At 42.6% G+C, this 12570-nt stretch overlaps 1 protein-coding gene and 1 pseudogene across 2 annotated transcripts in view; both read right to left on the reverse strand.

Moving 5' to 3' along the window:
* Window positions 1-641: 641 nt before the first annotated feature.
* LOC103257334 lies at window positions 642-2054 on the reverse strand (annotated as a pseudogene). Its single transcript, XR_002481808.1, has one exon. The product of XR_002481808.1 is annotated as an E3 ubiquitin-protein ligase Mdm2 pseudogene (transcript).
* A 1285-nt stretch (window positions 2055-3339) lies between these two features.
* The window catches only part of RNF212 (ring finger protein 212), a 55892-nt gene continuing 46661 nt past the window's right edge, over window positions 3340-12570 (reverse strand). The window contains 4 exon segments of the mRNA XM_021710914.1: window positions 3340-3518; window positions 3718-3859; window positions 4822-4894; window positions 5208-5254. Coding sequence (XP_021566589.1) covers window positions 3340-3518; window positions 3718-3859; window positions 4822-4894; window positions 5208-5254 — 441 coding nt within the window.

The following is a 12570-nucleotide window of genomic DNA, read 5'->3' on the forward strand; positions in this document are numbered from 1 at the left end:
AGTAAACCACAGGTAACACCAGATGCAGCAGAGCTGGCCTGAACTGCCTGGTTTTGCCTGTGTGGTTGGTGTGCATACCTCATGTCATGGCTCAGGTGTGCATCAGACCCTATCTGTCTCCCCAAAGAGCTGCAGTTGGAATACCTTCTAACAGTGAACCGACTAGTGGGAATTCATTTTGCCTCCAACAGTAACACTTAACCTTGAAATCATAAATCTAGCAAACCACTCAGCTGTTAGGGAACATAGAAGACTACTGGTGAAACTTATGCAAATGCAAACTTTTCAAAAATGTATGTTTCCCTGAAGTTTTTCATCCAAAAACAATGAAAAACCTATGTCTCACGTCTGTCAAACTTATGATTGATCAGTTGAGAAGTGGTTTTCAGGAATCACAAGTGTGTCCTTCCACATGGGTCTTCGAACAACAGACTGGACAATAAATTACATATTATCATTTTTTCCTAAATGGGAGTAAATTTATTCACGATTCCTTTCCCAAGGTAGGTAAATTGCACTAAAGAAAGGAAATCTATCCAGAATGAGACATGTCTCATTTGGCTATAAATAAATAAAAATAGACATCATGCTGCCTAGGAGCCCAGGTCCTACAGTCAGGAGCAAAGCTGCCATGGGGCCGGCTAGGGGAAGTCGGTCAGCACGATCATCTGTATGGGCTGCCCACACACCAGGCAGGGCTTGTGTCTCTTTTTTAGCTTCCTGGTGCATGGGAGGCGGGCCCTGAGGTATCTGGTTTTGCTGTGTACAACGCACCCATTCTTGTCGACCTTGGCGGATCACACAGGACTCGATGGTGTTGAAGAGAAAGCTAGCCTCCATGCCATCTTCTCTATCTTGTGTGTCTTCCCTTTCGTGCTCTCAGAAGTCTTCCTGGCTGCTACAAACGATGTTACTAGATTAAGTGGATGGCTGGGAGTAGTTCTCACTCTCCTGTGACTGGGAGGCTGGTGTGGCTTTCTTGTAGTTTTCCTCGGGACTTGACTCCTTGAAATTGCTCACTGCAGTCATTTTACAGTCCGGATCGTCGAAGCCCTTCTCAGTCTGTGCAGGGTGCTCCAGGGTGGCCTTCTCAGGGGAGTCCCCTCTGTCCTTCCCTTTGTCCTTGGGAAGCCAGCTATATCATGCAGGGCCCAGTATCTGTTGCAATGCGGTGGCGCGGGAGGGTTCACTTCCCTGCACGCGAGGCACTTCCAGTAGTCAGCTAAGGAAATTTTCAGATCTTCTTCAAATGAGTCCATTTTGTCCTCCCCTGCCTGGGACACAGTAACCCGATACATCTCATCATCTTCAGTGGAGAGTTCCTGTCCTTCTTCACTGAGGCTGTAATCTTCTGAATCAAGAGACTCAACTTCAGATTCTACTCTAAATGGATCTGAAACTGAATCCTGGTCCAACCAATCACCTGAATGTTCACTTACACTGGCATCAAGATCAGGGCTGGACGGCACCCTGGCATCAAGATCAGGGCTGGTCGTCTCTGCTGCTGGCTCTCTCGCTGCAGATCTCCCAAACCATACACAGGGCCAGACTTTCGTCAGACGACAGCGAGAGGCGATAGTGTCCGACTTGTGCTGTTTCCTCTCTCGCTCACCTGGCAGCTCGTTGGCGTTCTCTTTGTTCACTGACAGCTCTCTTTCTAGATGAGGTAGATAGTCTGGAAGCTACGTGTGAAGACGAAGTCTTTTCTTCTTGTAGCTTTGGCACAAGGTCCTTTTGATCACTCCTATCTTCAGGGTGACACCTGTCCTCACTCACAGATGGGTGTTCCAGAGATTGAAGGTTCCTGCTGGTTAACTACCACCAAGTTTAAGTAGATCATTGTATATATTTTCCTGTGCTTTTTAACAGAGAGGCTGGGCATGCCAAACAGCTCTCCCAGAAGGTCATTTGAACAATACACAATATGCTGCTGCTTTTCATCATACAGGCATTCAGTCATGATGTACTGGCCAAGATAAAATAGAACCTCTTTCATCGTGTGTCTTTTTGTGCGCCAACAGACTTTAACAACTTCAAAAGCAATGGCTTTGGTTTTACCACTGGGAGACCTCGCTGGAAACTCAGGGCTCCATTGCCGGTCTATTGTTCGGCCCCATCATCTCTCTAGCTGCCCAGGCTGCAGGTCCCCACCCCCTGCTAAATTACATATTTTTAATGTGGTAGGAAGAAAACAAGACTGCATTGTCTGCTCAAATAGAAAGATACCAGGTGGGCTCGGTGGCTCAGCCTGTAATCCCAGCACTTTGGGAGGCCGAGGCGAGTGGATTGCCTGAGCCCATGGGTTTGAGACTAGCCCGGGAAACTTGGTAAGACCTCATCTGTTCAATAAATAAAAAAAAAATTTAAAAATAAAAGAAAAACACCAGGTGGAAGGTTTCAAAGTACTATTGCACCACATGTATCAATGAACCTGCAATGCATGTCAGTGATTATTTCACGCATTACCACGTTAGAAAAATATAAGATATAAAATTTTGATTTGCCATAAGTAAGTTCCTCAGTGTCCAAAATTCTATTATAAGCCAAATATCAGTGCAATAAAATAATTGGTTCCAACACTATACTATTTTAAATGAAGTGATTCGTTTTTCACTATGTTGTAAAAAAGTGTGGTCAAGTTGCTGGTAGGTGATCCATGAAATGTCTCCAGTGCAAAGAGTTTAAAGGAAGTCCTAAGGTGTTAAAAGCAAAGTTTCAAACGTATCATATATATGCTACCCCAGGTAATCAGAAAAATACTTTATTCGGTGCATTACTTAATTATTCCATCAAGAAAGGAAGCACAATGGCATTTGATGTCTATGGTATACATGCGGGTGGGCTGGCTGAAGAACTGAAGACCAGCAGATAGGGATGGCAGGAATGTGCTCATCTTTCATGCGTAAATCCCCCGGGATGAGTAGGTCCTGTAGGAAGCATCGAGGGTCATAGTAAAAAGACGTTAGCTTTGTCTTTAAAGCGATTTCAAAAGTTTACACTGTTGAAGAAAATGAGAATGCAAATGTCAAATAAGAAACATAAGTTGGGGGAAAATAGTTCATTAGTTTAAACATGTATTTTTAAAAATTCAGATGCCATCTTAGTCCTCGCATAGAGTATTATTAAAACATTTAAGTCATAACTTGAAAATCCTCAATAAATAGAAAAGTGAACAACATTGAATTTCAGAACTACTAATGAAAAGCTCAGAAACACAATTGTCAAGAACATTTAAAGCTTTCCATCTCCCTTTGTAATACATATTTATTGAAACATTTTCTCTTACACATGCACTCTTCCAGAGAAGACTTTACTTTTCCAAGTTGGCCAAGCACTTGCCTAAACGCTGCCTCTGCAGCAGGCCGGAGATGCTGATTGGCTGCCTGGGGGGCAGCGCTTGGGGAAAGCCAGCTGGGGAGCTCCCGAGGCTGGAAGAGGCACCTCTTCCTGCTCTGCCTGGTACCTGGGATGCTGGAGTTTGTGATGGTCCCTTGTAGGAGATTTGCAAAGGTGGAATCCTAATAAATTCAACAAACACAAAGTCATGAATGCTTCAAACGCCTTTGGTGACATGATCATTCCAGCACTGACCACTGGGTAGTTTTAAGGCCACCTCCGAGCATGACCTGTGCCACATCCAGAGTTGACGGTCACATGAGCAGCAAGTGCAACACTTGCCAGTCACCCTTTTGGGGAATCTCCTTTGGGCTGAGGTACCGTGAGCAGGTCCCTTGAGGATGGCTGCCGTTATGGTCATCAGCAGCCTTCCCACCGGACCCCTCCTCTGTGCGGTGCTGACAGTGGTTGAGTTACAATCGATGCCTTTCCCAGTCAATATGAACAAGAAGCTGAGCACACACTACAGAGGAGCCCAGGGGCCCTGCTGACCTCCTATTTCCTTCTGCTACTGGACCTGGCCTCACAGTCCCCTAGGCTGACTTTGACCAGGGCCCACTTGCCCACTCTTGCTAAGATCCACCCTGCATGTACTGTCTGCCCATCATCTGTCTGTAGTATGCGGAGTGCAGAGAGACCCCAGGGGAACCTGAAGGCAGTGAGTGGATGAAATGAACAGATGCTGCGGGGTCAGTGAACACCACGGAGGCCAGCTCCTCAGGACTGACAGGGGAGCGAGAGGTGAGCTGGAGAGTGGTGAGGATCGGTGGGCAGCCAGGGGTAGACTTGACCACAGGTGCCAGAAACTGCTCCAGAGCTCTGGGGGGCTGACAGGGAGGGTTTTGACCTCTGTGTGCAGAGATATCAGTGTGTGCCTAAATTAGCAGCAGAGGAAGTGGGAGGCTAAGCCAAGGTTTGAAAAGAGCAGTGAATGACTGTCCCTGCAGGGGCTGGAAGGCTGCAATCCGTGGGCCAGTCCAGCCTGCCAGCTGTCTTTGTAAGGAAAGTTTTATTGGAACATGCCATGCCCACTCGTCTACACACTGCCTGCTGGCTTCCCAGCACAGGGGCAGAGCTGTGTGTTGCCCCAAAGGCCAAGAATACCTATGACCTGCCTTTTACAGAAAATACCTGCCAACCCCTGGTCTATTCTTGTAATAAAATATCATGCAGCCATCACATGGCTCTTTTGGAGGTTTTAGCAATGGGGCAAATGCCCAAGTTATATCTTACCTTCAAAAAAATCAAAGTATAAAATAGTACACCCAACAGAATCTCACTCGAAATATGTAAAAATAGGATTAAAAAGCAACAGACTACAATTTTAGCAGCAGTTATTTCTAGTGAGTTAAATTTCGAGGAAGTCTTACATTGTCCGTATCTCACCATTTAAACACAGTTAGGAAGTCACATGCAGGACATTACCTCAGAGCCTTTGCGGTGCTGGTCTGACTGGACATCGGGTTGAGATGCTGAGGGCCCCGGTGGGAGACGCTGCCTGCAGGGATGGGAACAAAGCAATGCTGTCCATGTCAACATATACCATGAGCTGGAGGAAGAACCCACGCAAGTTGGTGGTACTTCTCTGTAGCTGTCATTTGTCTTGTCCTGAGATCAGCAGCAGCTGAACCAGGTCAATGTGCAGATCGCGTTCTTCAGTGGCTACACAACTCTGAGAATCCACACTGACCCTTGACCCCCGAGTTCTTCCTTTATACACTTTTGCAACTTAGAGAATCTGACTAAATCAGCAGTTTGATATCAATACCTGGAAACTGGAACCAATCAGTCCTGGCTGAGTGTCAGCTTACACAGGTGCTCTTGGGCCATGGCTTTCATCTCCACCGGCCCATGGGTTCTGCAAGAGAGGGGTCTACCTGGTCATGCAGGCAGCCACCGTCACACAGTGTATGCCTAGCATACAGAGGTGCTTTGCAGGTATCTAGAAAATTGACCTCTTCCTCCACCCTCTGGCTCTTGTTCCTCTGAGAACCATTGGAAGGGCACAAGCCCTTCAGAAGTTCCTTCAGTTCTCCCTGCATGGAATCTGACCTGTTTTTAACTCTTCTCACTTCCCTGGTGAGAGTAAAAGGAAGATCTGACAACTCTGTTCTGAGGCAATGCTGCTTAATGGTTTGATTGACCCCAACTGGGAAACCTACCTGATGGGAAAGCCCACATGCTAAGCTTCCCTGAGCACTGTGGCCCTGAGGACTGGCAAGTGCCTGTGTATCATGGAATGTTGGATTGGGATGGGGTGGACACTGGCCTGTGGGAGGCCCCAAGCACAAAGTAGGCTCTGCACCCCTGGCAGGGGCCTTGACTCTACCCTGGGCCATGTGGACTGTGGGAGGACACTGTGCTTGGCATCATTGCACTCGAGTCTCTAGGTGACCTTCAGAAGATCCCAAGAACAAGAAGGCATGACTGCCTTAGCAGGCTTCCCCTGGTTTTTTATTTTCTGTATATCAGGATGGTTGACATACTTGGGTCTTGCTGACCTGGAGAGATCACCCCTTCAGGGCTGGCTAACTCCTAGGAACAGCACACGGATGATATGGATCCAACCAGTACAGAGCCACGCTCTGAACCACTTCCTATACCTGGGTATTCTGCTCCAGGAGCCAACATTCCTCTGCCCTGATCACCCCAGGACATCAGATAACCAGGGCAGTTCCTGTCCCTGTCATCTGCTACATGAAGCAGACCAACCAACCTAAGCCCAGCCTGCCTGGCCTGCCCGTTCCTCCCTGTGAAAACCACAGCAGGCTCTGCCAGGCCTCCCCTACTCCCTATGGCCCTGTGTGCTGCACATGCCCCGTTTCTAGAGGATCTTCCTTCATGGTATTGCCTCCTTATCGGCTGGCCTCACCACACCTGATTAAAACAAGCCAGGTACATTTTAATGCACAGAACCTCAAGCAGCAACGATGGCAGGTGTCTCCCATTACATGCTCAAAACATGAGACCCATGGGCTCTTGAACCCTAAAGACCCATGCCACTCCAGCCACCATGCATCCCACCACAGCAGGCTCACGTGTTCCGACTATCAAGTCACACCACAGACCTCAGCCTGGAGAAAAGATGCCTCTAAAAAGTCACGCTTGAGGAGATGAAAGTCCCTGGGAGCTACCTAAGAACTCAGGGCCCAGCTGCACGGGGGCACTTACGTGTGAAACCCCTCAGGGTGCTGAGGGACCCACTATATTTCAGCCCAATAAAAAGCAGGTGATCAGCCACCATCACCAAGACACCTTCAAGTGAGGTACAGTCATTTCCATTCAGGAAGGTAAAGTTATTTAGGGTATTTGAGAAAGATTTCCACTTGAAAGTTGTCATTAAAAACATTGTGACATGCAAAGATTCCAAACTTCTAATTAGCAATATGGAACAATTCATCTCCTTATGACGCCAATAGACAGGCTCTGGTGTGTTCTGGATGGAGCAACATGCTGCAATAACAGTCACTCCCGTTACAGCTGAGAGGTGCGGTAACCCAACCACACTGCCAAATGAATCACAGTATGAACCACTTAACACACACAGAAAGCGGACAAAATACCATCCAGTGGCCTGCATGCCACCCTGGCAGGAGATATCACACACCTGCAGGTCACCAACTCAGTGAGTACTTGTTGAGGAGGGACTGCTGGCTACCATGGTCTAGAAGTCAGTGAATTATCTCTATAAACCAAGTATGAAACTAGATAAAAGGATAAAACCAACCATTTTAGGGCTCTGGAAATCAACTAAAGGCAGACAAGTTGGAAAACATTTCCTCTTGAAAATCCACTTGAGCTTATCTAGATAGTAGGATGAGTAGGGCCTCTTACTTCCTGCCTGGGCTGCCCCATCTACCCCCAACCCTGCTGGGTGAGAGCACAGCTGTACCGGGCTAGGTGGCTGGAAGCTTTGCTTCCAGAGGAAGTGGGCTCAAGGTAGGAGGAAGATACTTTCATTGGCTATGAGTGATCAATTTGCAGGGCACGGGGAGGCCCACAGACAGCCCTGGCTGAGGAGAGCAGGGACCAGCCAGAAAAAAATAATGGGAAACCCTGAAAACAAGAGAGCCAGAGAAAGGCTGCTGTAACCTTGGCTGACAGAAATAGCACACTCATGTGCAAGGGAGACCCAGAGTGCCTACAGATGCAACATCATGAGGGACTTGATACTGGCTGGAGGTTGGCACCCAACACATACAGATAATCAGCTGGTGGTAGGGGGGAGCTTTAGAGATGCAAGGTGTTGAAGTACAGCAATAGACAAATCACAGGCAGACTACTAAACTATAAAGATAAGTGGAAACCCCTAGGAAGCCAGGCTAAAAAATACAAGTAAAAAACTTGAGCAGACACATCAGAGGCTGCACAATGCAGTGGACACAGATTCTGCAGTTTAGGCCCAGGCAAAACAGCAAAACAAATGAAGATCAATCAGACAAACAAACAAACCTCAGATAAAAATACAAGAACCCAGACTTATAATATACTATCGAGATGATCTGGATTTCACCAAAAATTATGAGGTAAGCAAAGAAATAGAAAAATGTAACCCCATTCAAGTAAAAAGGCAGTCAACAGAAACTAACTCTGAGTGGGCCCATATATTACATTTCATAAATACATTCAAAGCAACTATTATAAATAAGTTCAAAGAATTAAAGAAAAATATGATGACAATGACTCAACACATAGGGATTTTCAACAGAAAAATAGAAATGTTTAAAAGACCAAGTGGGGAACATTTCCTAACTTATTCTATGAGGCCAGCATGAAGTCCTGATACTAAAACCAGACAGAAACATTAGAAGGAAAAAAAGTTACAGACCAACATCCCTTATGAATATAGATACAAAAACCCTCAACAAAATACTAGCAAACCAAATCCAGCAGCATATAAAAAGAATTGTACATCATGACCCACTGGGATTTATCTTAGGAATGTAAGGTTACTTCTACATACAAAAACAAAGAACAAAGTCAAATGATCATCTCAATAGATAAAGAAAAAGCACTTGAAGAAGCTAACATTTCTTCATGATAAAAAAGAACCAGAAGGGAACTTCCTCAGCCTTCGTAATGGACATCTCCAAGAACCTCACAGTGAACATCCTACTTCATGGTGAAAGACTGACCGTTTCCTCCTAAGATCAGGAACAAAGACAAGGACGTCTGTTCTTGTTCCTAGTATTCAATATTGTACTGAAGGTTTTAGCCATGGCAGTTAGGCAAGAAAAATACATAGGTTGGAAAGGAAAAAGTAAAACAATCTCTACTTGCAAATGATATGATCTTATTTATAAAAACCCCTAGAGAATCTAAAAAGAATCTTCAGAGCTAATTAATGAGTTCAGCAAGATTGCAGGATATGAGATCCATCTACAAAAATTAGTTGCAGACCTATGCACCAGTAATGAAAATTTGAAAATAAAATTTAGAGAAAAACTCCATTTATAATAGCATCAAAAATAATAAAATACTTGATAATAAATTTTACCAAAGAAGCGAAAGACTTCTTTACTGAAAACTACAAAACAGTGTTGAAAGAAATTAAAGACCTAAATAAAGGGAAAGAGATCCAATGTTCGTGTATTAGAACACTTAATATTGTTAAAATGATAATACTCCCCAAATTGATGTAAATAGTCAATGAAATCCCATCAAAATTCCAACTCCCTTTTTAGCAGAAATGGATAAGTTAATCCTGAAATTCATATGGAAATACAAGGAACTCAGAATAGCTAAAACAATCTTTAAAAAGAACAAAGTTGGAAACCCATACTTCATAATTTCAAAATTACTGCAAAGTTATAGAAAATGAAAGAGAAAAAGTAAAATATTTAAAGTTGCAAGAGAAAAGCAACTCATCACATATAGGAGAACAATATAATTAGTGTCTGATTTCTTATTGCAAAATAATGAAGGCCAAAAGGCAGAGGAAAGACAAATGCAAAGTGTTGAAACAGTCAACCAAGAAATTCTATATTCAGTGAAATTATCCTTCAAAACAAAGACAAACTAAAGACATTCAAAGATGAACAAAAACTGTGAAAATTCATTGCTAGCCAACTTTTCTTAAAAAATACTTTAAAAAAAACACTTCAATTTGAAAGGAAATAACACCACATAGTAACATGAATCCACAGGAAGGAAATGAAGACAATTGGAAGTGATAAATATGTTGTAAATGTAAAGTGTGTGCAATTTTTTTTCTTTCAGGAGTTTTAAGAAATATGTTTGTTTTAATTACATAATTACAACACTGTATTGTTGAGTTTATAACGTATCGATTATATATATGTATATAAATAAAAATTGCAAAGGAGATGGGAGAAAATGGAGCTATACTGGAGCAATGTTGTTATGTTTCACTGGAATTAAGTCAGTATTAACCTCAAGCATATTGCGATAAATTCAAGATGCTATTGTAATCTCAAAAGCAATAACTAAGAAAATAATCAAACATATAGCTAAAGAATCAACAGAGAGATTAGAATGTGTATAAGTCTGCTTTGACTTCTATAATAAAATACCACAGTCTAGGTAGCTTAAGCAACACATTTATCTGTCACAGTTCTAGAGAACAGAAAGTCTAAGATCCAGAAGCTGGCAGGTGTGGGTCCTGCCCCGTTCCTGGATTACAGTTGGGCAGCTTCTCACTGTGTCTTCACATGATCTCTGTTTTGTGCATGTGTACAGAATGAGCAAGCAAGCTCTCTGGTATCTTTTTAAAAAATTTTTTTATTATGGGTAAAATATATAAAACTTACCACCTTAAGCATCTTAAGTGTACAGTTCAGTGGTATTAAATACTCTCATAATGCTATGCAACAGTCACCAACATCCATCTCTATAATTCTTCATCTTGTAAAACTGAAACTCTGAACCCATTAAATACTAACTCCCCATTGCTCCCTCACTCCAGCCCCTGGCAACTACCATTCTACTTTCTGTCTCTATGATTTTTGACTACCTCATACTCTAAATACCTCACATAAGTGGAATCACACAGTATTTCTCTTTTTGTGACTGGCTTATTTCTGTCAGCATAATATCCTCAAGGTTTATCCATGTTGTAGCATGTGTTAGTTAGAACAGTCTTCCTATTTAGGCTGAATAATACTCCATTGTGTGTATAAACCACATTCTGCTTATCTATTCATCTGTTGATGGACATAGGTTGCTTCCATGTTTTAGTTACTGTGAATAATACTTCTATAATCGTAGGTGTACAAGAATCTCTTTGAGATCCTGCTTTCAATTCTTTTCGGTATTTATAAAGAAGTGAAATTGTGAGATCATAATTCTATTTTTAACTTTCTGAGGAACTGCCATACTGTTTTCCACAGTGGTTGTACCATTTTCCATTCCCACCAACAGAGCTCAAGGGTTCCAATTTTTCTCCATCCTCACCAACACTTGCTTTAAAAAATTTCTATAGTAGTTACCCTAACGTGTGAGACCGTATCTTGTAGTTTTTTTTTCTTTTCTTTTCTTTTTAGATATGGGGTCTTGTGATACTGCCCTGGCTGGATTTGAATTCCTGTGTTTAAGCAATTTCCCTGCCTCAGCCTCCCAGGTAGCTGAGACTACCGGCACAAGCCACTATGCACAACTCTTGCTGCAGTTTTGATCTGCATTTCTCTAATGATTAGCGATGTTGAGCATCTTTTTATATGCTTACTGACCATTTGTGTATCTTCTTTGCCCATTCAAGTCATTTGTCTATTCTTGAATTGGTTTTTTTGTTGTTGAGTTTTAGGAGTTCTTTATTCTGGATCTCAATCCCTTATTAGATACACAATTTGAACTTTTTTTTTCTCCCATTCTATGGATTGCCTTTTTATTCTACTGATAGTATCTTTTGATGCACAAGAGTTTAAAATTTTCATGAGGTTTAATTTCTTTATTTTTTCTTTTGTAGTCTATGCTTTGCTGTCCTACCCAAGAAATCACTGCCAAACTCAATGTTGTAAAGATTTTGCCCTATGTTTTCTTCTAAGAATTTTATGTTTTAGATCTTTGATTCATTTTGAATTAATCTTTGTATATGAGCCGGGCTCGGTGGCTCAGCCTGTAATCCCACACCTTTGGGAGGCTGAGGTGAGTGGATTCCCTGAGCCCGCGGGTTCGAGACCCACCTGGGCAGCGAGACCTCATCTCTACAATAAATCAGAAAATCAGCCGGGCATGGTAGCACATGCCTGTAATTCCGGCTACTTGGAAGGCTGGGGCGGAAGGACTGCCGGAGCCCAGCAGGTCGAGGCTGCGGTGGCCGGGAGTGGCCACTGCACTCTGGTCTGGGTGACAGATTGAGACTCCAACTCAAAAAAAAAAGAAAAAATCTTTGTATATGGTTTTAGGTAAGAGTTCAACCTCTTTATTTTGCATGCAAATATCTAGTTTTCCCAAAAGACTGTCCCCTCCCCCACAGACAATGGTGTCTCTTCTTATAAGGACAATAATCTTAATGGATAAGGACCCCACCCTTATGATCTCTATTAACTTTACCTCTCTCTCTCTTTTTTTTTTTAAATTAAGCCCTTCCATTCTAGGATAACTTTACCTCTTAAAGGCCCTATCTCAAAATATAGTTACATTAGGGGTTAGGACATCTTTATATACATTTTGTGGGGACACAATTCAATCCATAAAAAAGGAACACTAAAAGTATTTACTGCAAACAAAGGCAGTTAAGAAGATACAGATAAAAAATCCTGCCATATATAAAACAAACAGCAGGACAACAAGCATAGATCCAACCATATTAATAGTTATATTAAACACCAGGAGACTAAACAATCTAATCAGGAGGTACTGATTATAAAGACAGATCAAAAAGCAAAAGCTTATGCTGCCCCTCAGAGGAATATCACGGATTCAGAGACCAAAACAGCCTGAAAATACAAGGATGAAAAAAGACACACCATGCAAACTATAACCAACATGAAAATTAAATGGAGAAAATTCTACCATTAAAAATAATGAAATACTTAAGTATAAGTTTATCAACAAATTAAAAGACCTGTACACTGAAAACTACAAGAGTCCTGAGAGGAACTACGGAAGCACTAATAAATGGAGAAACAGATAGAGCACATCTATGAACTGAAAGACTTAAAATTGTTAAGACGGCAATTTTCCCAAACTGATACCCAGACTCAATAAATTTCC

This window comes from Carlito syrichta, unplaced genomic scaffold (genome assembly GCF_000164805.1).
Source record: "Carlito syrichta isolate Samal-C Ts95f unplaced genomic scaffold, Tarsius_syrichta-2.0.1 Scaffold301644, whole genome shotgun sequence".
Classification (NCBI taxonomy): Eukaryota; Metazoa; Chordata; class Mammalia; order Primates; family Tarsiidae; genus Carlito; species Carlito syrichta.